The following is a 13,457-nucleotide window of genomic DNA, read 5'->3' as shown; positions in this document are numbered from 1 at the left end:
AATGAATAAGTAAATGCATACAAATAAGTATACCTTTCTGCAATGTTATGGGTCAAAATGAGTATCTTTGTGGCATTTCTGTGATAGATTGTGAGTGACAAGGAAGATTCTTCCTGGCTTTCATATTAAAGTTCCTGCAATTAATCTTTTATAAGAATTTCTGCTCAGGGCATTGATGTGTTGTGCAGACATTCTTGGAGGGCATAAGTTACTATCTGACTGCGAAGTATACTTAGAAACAGCATCAGTTCATGATCCTTAGGCAAAAGAGATGCTTAAGGAATAATGACCTGAACCCATTTCAAAGGACTATCAAGTAATTTGTATAAGCTTACAAAAAGCTTGGCTTTTTGATTGGATCTGTAATCTCGAAATGCTTTTTTGTGAAGTAAATGTTTTTCTAATTAGGCTTAAAAATGTGAAATTTTCTTGCAAAATTGATTTTCTATTAAGGCACTAAAGTAGTTTCTCTTTCCTTCTGCTTGGGTACTAATTAAATTATGTCCCAAACTTTTTTTAATTCATCAATCAATTTTTTTTCCATTTGTACTAGATTACAGAATCTCATTTAAAAATCACTCTTTAATGAATTCTACACAAAGCAGAGGTGATGAACATTCTCTAATGGAGACAAAATTGTACTGGTCAAGTTATGAGACAGTCTCCTTCAAAAACAAAGGGATTGCATTCTGGTGGTATCTTATGCCATTTTTAGGGGTTAAAAAGCAGTAGTGGAAGGCATGGGCTTCCCAGGTGGTACTAGTGGTAAAGGACCTGCCTGCTGATGCAGGAGATGTAAGAGACTCTGGTTCCATCCCTGGGAAGGGCAGAGGCCCTGGAGGAGGATCCCCTCCAGTGTTCTTTCCTGGAGAATCCCATGAAGGGAGCCTGGTGGGCTATGGCCCAAAGGGTCACAAAGAGTCAGACATGACTGCAGCGACTCAGCGTGCACACATGCAGTGGAAGGCTTAGGGATAAAAACTAGGAATACATGCTAAAATAAGGAGTCTAAATGCCTTGAAGATGTACCTGATGCTGGGGTACAGACTGATACAGTTTTTACAATAATTATAAATAAAATTTATTAAAAAAAGAAAATGGAATCATAAGCTATTGATCATAACATTTAAAATAATTAAGTGAAAATGCTAAATGAATGGGTTTTTCCAAATGTTGTAAGGTTGGCTTCAGGTTTGACTTGTGGGTGGCATAAATAAATATTTCTCGAATGATTAGAATGAAAAAAATTTCAAATTCATCAGGCAGTCAGAGGCTATACATGTTAGAAACCTTTTGCAAATGGAAGAACTGTATATACTGATTATACAGGATGATTTTTGAGACCTTAACTTGAGAAGGGGGAAGACTAAGACAATGGTTTTATGTGTAAGTGTCTCTTGAAACTCAAAGGATTTCTGTTTTAAAGAGACAAAAAGAAGAGAAAGGCTTAGCTGTCTTGCAAGGTCAGACACCCTTTTTATCTGTGGGAAGTGGGCGAGTGGGTGATCAGTCAAAAAAAAAAAAGGCAAGTGAACCTAAACTGCTAGTAAGGGGACTTGGATCATGTTAATTAGAGAAATATTAATCAAGTCAGAATGGAAATTTTAGCAGAGAGGTTTTCTCCAGGGGCTAGAATCTTAACAATGGGAGTTGTGTGCACGTTGAGGCTCTTCCGGCATAATTCACCTTTGCAGCACCCCATGTGCTTCAAACATGTGCTTAGTAACTTTCAGATAAGGCTCCTTTCCATTTTTTTCCCCCAAATTGCTTACACATTTAATTGCTTACTAAAATAACACATTAATTTTTTCACTTACATAATGAACACGTAATTCTTTAATTTACATAATTGCTTCATCATCTTATGACTTTTACTTTCAACAACAAAAGCCTACCCCCTTCTATCTCAGGGCTAGATCCTAGTGGGTTGTAATTAACCCATTTAAATCCAAATCTCTCCTTGAGCAGATTATTATGAACAGCAGTTCAGTTTCTATTCAATAGATTCCAAATCTGTTTCTTGAATTCCTTTTTCTGTCTCTCTTTGGTATCTTTCACTCATTATGACATTAAAAAATAAGATTTAATACTTTAAAGGAAAGCAAAACAAAAAATCTTAAACAAAATTGCTCACGTAAAATGCAAAAAAATTTGTTTGAAACCATGAGAACTAAAGTTAATCTAAGACTTCCATTTATTCATCCCACTTTACTTTTCTCTAAATAATGAACAGTAAAGTGAAAAGAGAGCGCATATCAATGAGAATAAGTAATTCTTTAGACATAAAATGTAACTGGAATCTTATTTCATTTATTAAGAGAAAGTTTATATCTGAATCTAGTCATCCAGAGATACTCTGTAAGCTAGACATCTGCTTTATAAGGTTTCCTATATCATGATAAAAGGAAACAGTCGCTCAACTGAAAACCAAGTCATTATTCCCAAAGAGGAAAGACTCCAGAGTTTAAAAATACAGTTGTAGAATTATTTCCCATTAAAAACCTCCAGAGATATTCAATAAGTGCTGTGGTGGTGAGAAAAAGAACAGAGAAATACATGTAGAGGAAAGCTGCTGCTGCTGCCCAGTTGCTCAGTCATGCCCAACTCTGTGTGACCCCATGGACTGCAGCCTACCAGGCTCCCCCGTCCCTGGGATTCTCCAGGCAAGAACACTGGAGTGGGTTGCCATTTCCTTCTCCAATGCATGAAAGTGAAAAGTGAAAATGAAGTTGTTCAGTCGTGTCTGACTCTCAGCGACCCCATGGACTGCAGCCCACCAGGCTCCTCCGTCCATGGGATTTTCCAAGCAAGAGGATTGGAGTGGGGTGCCATTGCCTTCTCCAACAGAGGAAATAGTGGAGAACAAATAGGGAGATGAAAGCTTAAGAAGGAAAGGACAGCAAAAAGACTGGATAGGAAGGAAAAATGGGAGATTGCTTGCTGATTGAACATATCAAATATCAGGCCCCATGCTAGCCACTTTATACTCTATCCTACTTAATCTATAAGATAATGTTAGACCACTTTCTAGATTAAAAAAATACTGAATTTTAGAGCACGTAAGTGACTTGTCTAAGTACTCGGAGCTAGTAAATGTATCGATCAGGACTGAAACCTAGGAGTGTTTGATCCTAAAGGCAAAACTTTTATAGAATTCCATCTATGGGATCGCACAGAGTCGGACATGACTGAAGTGACTTAGCAGCAGCAGCAATAAGCAAGGCAAAGATTAAAATGAGGGAGGAAAATGAGACAAAACTGAACTCCATGAAAGCGGGAGCTGTGTCCACCCTTTTCACTTTTTTTTTTTTTAAACACTTGGCATAGTCCCAGGAATACAGCAGTACATAATAAACGTCTGCATAATGAGTCATCTTGAATACGTTGAATGACAAAACCATCTTCTACAGGGAGAGAAGCCATGGAGGAAAAAAGTTATGAAAGAAACAGAGAACAGGCAAGTCAAGGGTGAGAATGAAAATGTGATTCTTTTTGGGCAATCTACCTAAAGATGGAAATTTTAGAATCAAATCTGTCAGCTTAGTGTCAAGTCTCAAACTCTGCCCATATTCAAAGAATTTAAAAAAGAAGATAATGGTTCAATGGCTTACATTTCCTAATTCACACAAAAATATTTACCAATTTTTCAGAGACCAGGTGGGGTATGGTCTTGGAATCCCGTATCACTTGACATGACCCATGCCCTCTGGACAGGAGACTTGTGAAGCACAACTGGGTCACCTCTGGGACTCACCAAAAAGCCAACCACTTAACAAAAACCTATCAGCTAATGAATACTAATGGCCCCATGTTAGTCCTGGCCATGAGGAATTTACATGAACTGTACGTGAACCATGAACTTCCAGATGTTCAAGCTGGATTTAGAAAAGGCAGAGGAACCAGAGATCAAATTGCCAACATCCGCTGGATCATCGAAAAAGCAACAGGGTTCCAGAAAAACATCTATTTCTGCTTTACTGACTATGCCAAAGCCTTTGACTGTGTGGACAATAAACTGTGGAAAATTCTTCAAGAGATGGGAATACCAGACCACCTGACCTGCCTCTTGAGAAACCTATATGCAGGTCAGGAAGCAACAATTAGAACTGGACATAGAACAACAGACTGTTTCCAAACCAGGAAAGGAGTCCATCAAGGGTGAATATTGTCACCCTGCTTATTTAACTTCTATGCAGAGTACATCATGAGAAACACTGGGCTGGATGAAGCACAAGCTGGAATCAAGATTGCCAGGAAAAATATCAGTAACCTCAGATATGCAGATGACACCACCCTTATGGCAAAAGTGAAGAAAGAAGAACTAAAGAGCCTCTTGATGAAAGTGAAAGAGGAGAGTGAAAAAGCTGGCTTAAAACTCAGCATTCAGAAAACTTAAGATCCTGGCATCTGGTCCCTTCACTTCATGGCAAATCGTTGGGGAAACAGTGGAACAGTGACAGACTTTATTTTCTTGGGCTCCAAAATCACTGCAGATGTTGACTGCAGCCATGAAATTAAAAGACACTTGCTCCTTGGAAGAAAAGTTATGACTAACTTAGACAGCATATTAAAAAGCAGAGACATTACTTTGCCAACAAAGGTCCATCTAGTCAAAGCTATTGTTTTTCTAGTAGTCATGTATGGATATGAGAGTTGGACTATAAAGAAAGCTGAGCGCCAAAGAACTGATGCTTTTGAACTGTGGTGTTGGAGAAGACTCTTGAGAGTCCCTTGGACTGCAAGGAGATCCAACCAGTCCATCCTAAAGGAAATCAGTCCTGAGTATTCATTGGAAGGACTGATGCTAAAGCTGAAACTCCAATAGTTCGGCTACCTGATGTGAAGAACTGACTCATTGGAAAACACTCTGATGCTGGGAAAGATTGAAGGCAGGAGGAGAAGGGGACGGCAGAGGATGAGAGGTTGGATGGCATCACCGACTCGATAGACATAAGTTTGAGTAAACTCCGGGAGTTGGTGATGGACAGGGAGGCCTGGATTGCTGCAGTCCATGGGGTTGTAAAGAGTTGGACATGACTGAGCGACTGAACTGAACAAGGAATTTACACAACGTCAAATATGCTGATAAAAGATAAAAATTCAATGAACAGATCACTACTTTGTTAAGTGATTAGAAACATTATGTCCAAGTGAGTAAATGTTTTTCATACATATATTGGATATTAAAATAGATATTGGTCTACTCATTTGGAAGAACAACTTATAAAAGTTATAAAACTTAAAAACTCAATATTATCCATGGGTGGTTCTATCCACAGTGGGGCTCAATGTATTTCAATATCCAGGAATCTAATTTTGACTAACTTCTTTGGGTAAGTTATGTATATTTCCTTTCAAAGAAAAAGCAGAACTTAACTTAATTTTGACTTCTTTTGTACTACCAAGAAATTTTAGAGCACTAATAAAATTCAGTTTCAGAATGGTAGTAAACAAATTGTTCTAAAACCTCCCTGAGTAATAATAATGGTCACAGAAAACCTTAGATTGAAACGATTCCCAGGTTATGGTCTTGGCTGAGTTTCTCTGAAGGCTTGGCTTACTTTCTGATTTCCCTGGTGGCCTCAAAGTGACCAAACCTTACAAAATCCATGAGGTCTAAGGATCCTAAATGGCAAAGGCAGTTGAAATCCCTCGGGTAATTATAGACTATGTTAGGAACAAAAAAATGGTTTGGAAAGGAGTTACTTTAGCAATTAAGGGAAGCTAAGAGTTGTCTGCTTTCCTGGTATTGGCCTGTTGAGACAGTAGCAGAGAAAAACGCTAGTGTTAGACTGGCATAGCATAATCATAGAGAAGGTTAAATGCACTAAGGATATTGAATTTCCCATTTTTAAATCACAGGAAAATCCTGGGCTAACCTATTAAAACTGGGGAAAAACAATGTGAAGAATACTATAAAAATGTGAGTCATTTAAAAAATGGACTTAATATCTATCTACCTTGGTGAATTTTATTTGATGTTTTATTGTGCTCTGAAATTCTTAGGAGAAACAATGATCTGACTGTGATATGCAGAAATAATCAATGAAAAAGTGCCATTTCATTTCTATTTAATAGCTACATAACCTATGTAGGAAACAAAATCTTTGAAGAAAAATACAAAGGATAAGATGACTTTTCCCCTGTCTTTTTAAAGAAGCACATGTGTGTGTATGTGTGTCTGGCTCCAGGGAATGATCCAAGACCTGCACAAATCTCTATTTTCCTTCAAATAAGATTCAGTAGACCTGCATACTTTTTAACGAGGTTACGCAATCCCCTGACCTTATTTTGCCAGCTGTCAGCAGCTGGAGGCCCACATTACTCACACCAGCCCAACATCTCTCAGTAGGTTAGTTTGAGAGTAGCAGCTGACGAGTCCAGCTTGTCATGTTAGAAATGCTAATGTTTTTCTTACCTCTTCCTTCTCTGCACTTTGCAGATCACGCCACTCCTCAGTTACGTGACCAAAATCCACCGTGTTCATGGGGACTTTAAATTCACCGATGATGTCATGCTTAGAGAAGCGATCAAAGTCATAGACAGCCATCACCAGAGTTTTGCCACCCAATTCCGAATATGGCACCTAAATAAAAAAGACCAGGATAAAATATCTGGTGACCAAAAAATGCTTAAAATATGTTACTTTTTCATAGTGTTTAATTTTAATATTTATGTTGGATAAACAGAACAGGGAGAAAAGTAGTGCTTCTCCCCCCCCCCCCCCTTAAATTGCATCATTTGACTAACTACTTGGGGCTTAAGTTACTTGGGTGAAAGTGAGGGCTTACCATAGTGATTTATCACTTTCTCCCAAAGTTCTAGAAGCTGTTAGTGTTATTAATAATGGCTCCTGCTATTAGTCATGCTAGAAATACTTCAAGAGTAAAACAGGAATAAACCAAGCTGATTGCACTTGACTATATAAGGAACTTTTTCTTGAAGAATGTTTTGTTGTTATTGTGAAGTTATATTGTCAGGGGCCAACTTACTCAGGGGTAGTTATTTCCAAAGTTCTGTTAATTCTTTGAGGCCATTTGGATGCCATAGTTTGATGAAGCAGCGCTTCATGAGAAGACAAGCTAGGGGTCTGTAAGGATTGGAATGAAATTCACAAGGTGCCTCCCCTGTTCCTTAAAATAATTTACTGATTGACAGGAGCTGACTAGAAAATTGATGTCTTGAATATCAGATTCATTATAATCTAGATCTTGAAGTTCATTCTTAGGAATGACACTCTTTAGGATGAGCAGAGGCAAAAGGCCAAAAACTGATGAATTCTCCAGCTGTTCAAAAATATCTGGGACAGATGCTATGGGCTGGGATGTTTATTAGTGACATTTTTAATATTCAGAGAAAGCAGGGCAATTCCAAGGAAGCTACACTTCAGTAACTGGGAAGAAATGCCTAATTAAGAAATTGTTTAGACTTGTATTGAAGGTTTCATCAATTTTCAGACACTTGTTATTATTTTATCAGTGTAAATAGTTGTCTTATGCTCCAGCAAACATTTCTCAATTAATTCCGTATATTAAGAAAGAAAGGAGAAGGAAGAAGTTTTGACCGTATATATACAAGAAATTTTGCTTTTTTCCAAAGAGCTTTTGTTTTCTATCATTTGTCATCTATTAGGAATTGGGTTAAAATACTATGATTAAAAACTAGGCATAACCCATTTTCCACTTTAGAATGAAAAAGTAAACCTTTCCAAAGAGATGACTTTGAAAGAAAGAAATTAATTTTAGAGTAGGGATGAGCTCTTGAGAATTGCATCTTATTTCTGAAATTTGTCTAGATTTGTTGGTGATTATACGAAATGACAGTCAAAAACCCGAGTTGGAGGTCAGACAGGTCCAAGACTGGGTTTCCCCCTCTTCTAGCTGAAGGGCCTGGGACAAGTAAATAAACCTAGAATGATGATAATAGTGTCTATTTCTCAGGAGCTGGTTGAGGCCAAATGAAAGCATGTAAAGCATTTAGTACAGTGCTGGCACACAGCAGGTACTTAATAAATATTTATTGTTTGAATATAAGTAGCTCTTTCAAGTGGACTTTTATTGTGGAGGAAAGGAGCATTTCATTTGGGGCATGTCAAGTTCATTTTCAGTGGATTTGAACTCAGTTTTAAAGCCAATCCCCTTTAAACTATTTTGCTTCCATTTAAGATGCATAATCTACAAAGCCTAAAAGGAGAAACTGGCTAGTTCTCTAGAAACAGTGGTGTATTTTTTAAATGTATGAAAATATATTGTACTTTGGCTTGATTTATGACGTGATCAACTCTCCTAAAATGAAATGGAACCTGATTAAATTTTATAGGCCATTTCAAAATCTCCCGTGATTATAATTCTTGAAGTTATAGACATTACTAGAAATTATTAGCAGTACACATTTTAAAAAAGGAATAGCATATAGATAACTCAAAACAAAGCCTCACAATATTTCAAATAATTTAAGAATGTGCTAGCTAAACAGTGGCTAGAAACTACTGACCTAAATTGAGATCCACACAGTCAAATAGAATGATTATGATTACCTTTTGCAATATTTTTGTTTGTTTTCATTGTACGTTCTGTGGCATATTGATCCCAATGATTAGTTTTTCTTAAACTGAGTAGTTTCAGAATGTTTCTAGAGCTATTCAACATTAGCTGTCTTGGTTTAGAAAAGTGTAGATTTTAAATAGGATTGCTGGCAGTACAGAAGGGATTTTTCTTGTCTTACAAACTGAAATTGTAGAGTGAATAGAACGTCAGTACTCTTTTAGAAAACTAGAAGCAAGGTTCACGAGACTGACTCACACCTGAAGTTTCATCCATTTATTTAGGATATTTGTTGACATGCAATGTGTGCTATCGCTAAGGCTGGCTGGTAGATGAGTGATTCTGACTCTGCCTGCTGGCGTATTCACAGACATGTATTGTTTTAAGGAATGCATTAAAAAATTTCACGTGTTAAAGACACCAACCAAGAGACTGTTTTTATGCATGACTTCAGGTGGAGAACTACAGAGCTTGGACATAGGAGATGCCTGAAGCCCGCCAGGCACCTTTTCCTGTTATTCTGGGGCCAGAATTCCTCGTTGTTATCGTTTGTTAATTGAGGTGTCTCAACAAGATGAAGACCACCAGGGAAGAGCCAAGAGGAAAGGAAAAATGCTAGAGCTGGGAAAAAAAAATAATTGGCTCCTATTCTTTTTATTTATGGATTTAGAATGTTTTCAAATACTCAAATTGGCCCTGTACACAAAGAATTTTGCAATGAGAGTAATACCTATTTGTATCATTTGAAATAATGTTGGATAGCTTACTTTATTCTGCGGTTGTGATTGGTTTTCAAAACTTGGAAACCTGGGAAAAGTCTGTAATCTTTTGGCTTTATTTTAGAGAGGGGGAAATGTTCAGGTCCATGGACACACTGGAAGCTGAACTCACTTTATGGACACGAATGACATCCTTGTTCTATGCCAGTCCATACTCTATTCTGAAAGAGCCGAGCTGAATCCTATTTGGATCAAATTTAAATGCATAGTACAGCCCAAATTACATTGAAAATAAGAATTATGGATATTCTGAGTAGAATCACTTGTGAGTCTCTGAAAGTGGTCATGCGCATGTATCTGTATGTGTCAGGATGAGACTGGTCTGTTATCTAAAACAACAGAGAAAAAGTTCAACAGTAAATACACACACAAAAAATACCTTGAAAGTAAACTGCTCGTTGAAGACAGGATTAAGGGTCTTTCGGTGGACTTTTGTCTCAAATTTCTTCTTTTTATCGGGCAGCAGAAAAACCTTCACATAGGGATCAGAGGTGCCCCCCATGTCCAAGGCAGGCAGCTCGGCAGCCTGGATGATTCCTACCAGGAGCTGAAATGAGAGGCAGAAGACGGCCAACATCGGCATTGGTGAACATGTTGGAAAAGACTGATTTGTTCACAAGGCTGCATATTGTGATTGCTCTTTTCTTCTTTGCTTTTGATAAACTTCTATTCTCTTAAGAAGCTGAACACAGAAGGCAAAAGAAATGATATACCCAGACTTCAGAAACTCAATTATGATATACGCAAGCTTTAGGAAGCCTGGTTTTAAACACAAAAGAGGCTTTTTAAAAGGTTGCTGATTACATTTAAATATGGAATTCATATTTGCAAAAGGATTGCAATCAAATAACTTCCCAGTTGCTAAAAGCCCTTGTGTATTATTTTTCTTACCAGAGTGTGATTTGTAAGTGGAAATAAGTTGTTAAACAATCACAAGCCTGTAATTATAAAGCAGGAAAATTTTATTTTGAACCAAAGCTTCAGACGAGCTAGATAGAAATTTCTTAGAAATTGGGTAGCTTTTTGAGATAAAAACATCTTCAAGTTTCTATTATATTTGGCCTTTACTTGTATGCTAGCTACTTCTTGTTTTAACTTAGAGTAAAATAATTATTATATATTAAATTCTGTATTTAAATATAGGACATAGGGTCAAAGAAAAATAATTTCAGCTTCATCTAAAAGAGATTACAGCTATGCTTTTAATCCTAAGTGACTGTCTGATTTTATTCAAATATAGCAGAAATCTCTGCATTCTTCACATCTGATTTTTCTCAGTGATACATTCCTATTTCTTATGAACGTGAGTGTTGACTGGCATTGTTCATGTTTTTGCAAAGGAAACAGAAGGTGTGAGCGGACTGTTCTGATGCTCTGCCATCAGTCATGCTGTGTCAACAGACTGGTTTAGATTCATATGGGAAACAAAAGTAGACTCTTACTGTTATTCAAGGGATATACTATTCAGAAAATGCAGAATGTATAGCTTTCACATCTTAAAATGGGGTCTGAAATTTTGAGACTGTACTTTTTTCAACCAACAGGGTGGAAAAGCAATTCACCTCTGAAAAAAAAAGTCACAGCAACTTTTTACAAAATTGATCCATTGTGTGCAGAAGTGCACTTTAGCCCATTGGCTCAATTTTTAATCTAGACCAATACCTTGAAAGATTGCTATTTCCATTTTAATGTTTCAGTATCTTTTTGTGACTTCTTCATACAACAGTAGCAATAATAATGCTGGATTGTAAGTACACAAAACGTAGACAGATGGTCAAAGAATGGCTAAAATAGACATAAGCTTATAAAGACATGATTAGTAAAGCAAACAGTTTGTCTCTTGGTTTGCCAAGTTGGTATTTGGAATTTGCTTTTGGTTAGCAATGTGAATAAGCAAGATTATATTCTCTCCTTCTCTCTTTTTGCAATACTTTTTCTTTGGGGCAGGGAAAGAACTAGTGATATAGCCTAAAGTCTTTTAAACTTGATCATCTATACTTGAAAGGTTTGAGGGCATTTTGTTGATAAGAGATGGAATTACTTCTTCCAACACCCCTCTGGCTTCTGCTTGAGAGATAAACATCACATTTTTCTCCACCATGAAAGCTTCTTAGGGGACTTTAAGGATTGTCTTTTAGTTTTGGTAAGCAAGTGTGTATATTTGATTACAGCCTTATCTACAAAAATCCTCAGACTTTATGTTCCATGACTCACAGGAATCATTTTATAAATCAGATTAGCTGAGAACATTCAGAAAAATAAATGCAGAATATTAAATTTTATCAGGTAGAATATTATAGATGCTCAGAACGAAATACCTCCTAAAATGTGTTTGTTCGAAAGAGAAGAATAAATACATTTGCATCATGTTTGAGTAAAAAAAATTCAATTCTATATTCTTTTTTTTTCAGTACTATATTCTTAAAAATACTACTTTATAAAATGTTACTTATAATACTCAAAACCAATGTAGGAATTTCAAAATTATGACTAAGCAGGATGAGGTACCCCTAGATTTCTATTGAAAAAATATGAAAGTAGAATTAATTAGTAGAAAAATGTTGGATACATATATAAAAGCAGTTTGAGTGAGAATGAGTGAGTAAAAGTCGCTCAGTTGTGTCCGACTCTTTGTGACCCCATGGACTATACAGTCCATGGAATTCTCTAGACCAGAATACTGGAGTGGGTAGCCATTCCCTTCTCCAGGGGATCTTCCCGACCCAGGGATCAAACCCGGGTCTCCCGCATTGGAGGCAGACGCTTTAACCTCTGAGCCACCAGGGAAGCACACTGATCAAACCAGAGAGATTTAAAACAAACTGGAGAAATTTAAAGCTACCCTAGCTGAAAAAGAACTGTGTCTTAAAGATTCTTAAGAACCTGATCTCTAACTCAGCTAATTCTTATCTAATTTTTAAAATTTCTTGAACAGTTTAGAAGGTAAAGGGATATCATCATCAAAGTCATGGATCCTAGAAGGTCTTTTTAGGTAAAGAGATTTTTCTTTTTAAACATTTATCTTTGGGGTACCATGAAAACAGGGAGTTAATAAAAACTAGCTAATATTATCCCCCACTCCAGTACTCTTGCCTGGAGAATCCCAGGGGAGGAGGAGCCTGGTGGGCTGCAGTCCAGGGGGTCACTGGGAGTCGGACACGACTGAGCGACTTCACTTTCACTTTTCACTCTCACACATTGGAGAAAGAAATGGCAACCCACTTCAGTGTTCTTGCCTGGAGAATCCCAAGGATGGGGGAGCCTGGTGGGCTGGCGTCTATGGTGTCACACAGAGTTGGACACGACTGAAGTGACTTAGCAGCAGATGCACCAGCAGCTAATATTATCATTCATCTTGGTGGCACTTCACGACTTTTAAAGCCGGAAGGTCTGTTTTTGACACAACTTTTATGGTGGCTCAGATGGTAAAGCATTGGCCTACCATGTGGGAGACCTGGGTTCAATCCCTGGGTTAGGAAGATCCCCTGGAGAAGGAAATGGCAACCCACTCCAGTACTCTTGCCTGGAAAATCCCATGGACAGAGGAACCTGGTAGGCTACAGTTCATGGGGTGGCCAAGAGTCGGACACGACTGAGCAACTTCACTTTCACTTCACTTTCATTTCATTGTTACTTTTGGGGATGCACGCAAAGGCACTAGAAGTCAATTAGCTGGTCTTTCTACTTTTCTAGAGCTGTTAACTCATTTGTGCCAGGAGTCCTACCCAGTGTCATAGAAGGAAATGAAACTCATGGAAAGCCGATTTTTAAATCCTTGATTCCTTATCAGGCAGTTAAATTTTTTTTTTTCAAAACTTTGGCTTAATTGACGGTCTAACTTGCCCTATTTGGAGCTAAATCCATGAATTCTGAAGAAGATTGTTATAGCTAAGGCTGAGGGATCTATGCCTAGGAACTCTCAGAATCAGTCAGATGGCTTCAAGGTAATTTGTATTCTGCCTGCCTGCTGAAAGTGCCATAGTAGATGTAATCAGCTGAACCCTGTGGATTCTAATTACCAGAAGTTAAATTAGCAAGTGGGAGACCACCTGTACTTAGAAATTATTTCATTAATAGCTTCGATAATTGCATTTTCTCCTTGTAGCAAATGAAATGTTTTAAGAAGTATCTTGTT

At 37.5% G+C, this 13,457-nt stretch overlaps 1 protein-coding gene across 2 annotated transcripts in view; it reads right to left on the bottom strand.

Moving 5' to 3' along the window:
- Nucleotides 1–13,457, bottom strand: part of SYT1 (synaptotagmin 1) — a 228,333-nt gene that overhangs the window by 150,349 nt on the left and 64,527 nt on the right. For both annotated transcript variants that reach the window (XM_068970881.1, XM_068970882.1), the window contains exons 4-5: nucleotides 9,702–9,869; nucleotides 6,419–6,586 (exon numbers count right to left, since the gene is read on the bottom strand). In XM_068970881.1, the coding sequence (XP_068826982.1) occupies nucleotides 6,419–6,586; nucleotides 9,702–9,869 (336 nt within the window). The remainder of the gene's footprint in view (nucleotides 1–6,418; nucleotides 6,587–9,701; nucleotides 9,870–13,457) is intronic.

The sequence above is a fragment of the Capricornis sumatraensis genome, chromosome 4 (genome assembly GCF_032405125.1).
Source record: "Capricornis sumatraensis isolate serow.1 chromosome 4, serow.2, whole genome shotgun sequence".
Taxonomy (NCBI): domain Eukaryota; kingdom Metazoa; phylum Chordata; class Mammalia; order Artiodactyla; family Bovidae; genus Capricornis; species Capricornis sumatraensis.
Note: the sequence above shows the minus strand (reverse complement) of the source record. Positions and strands in the feature narration are given on the sequence as shown.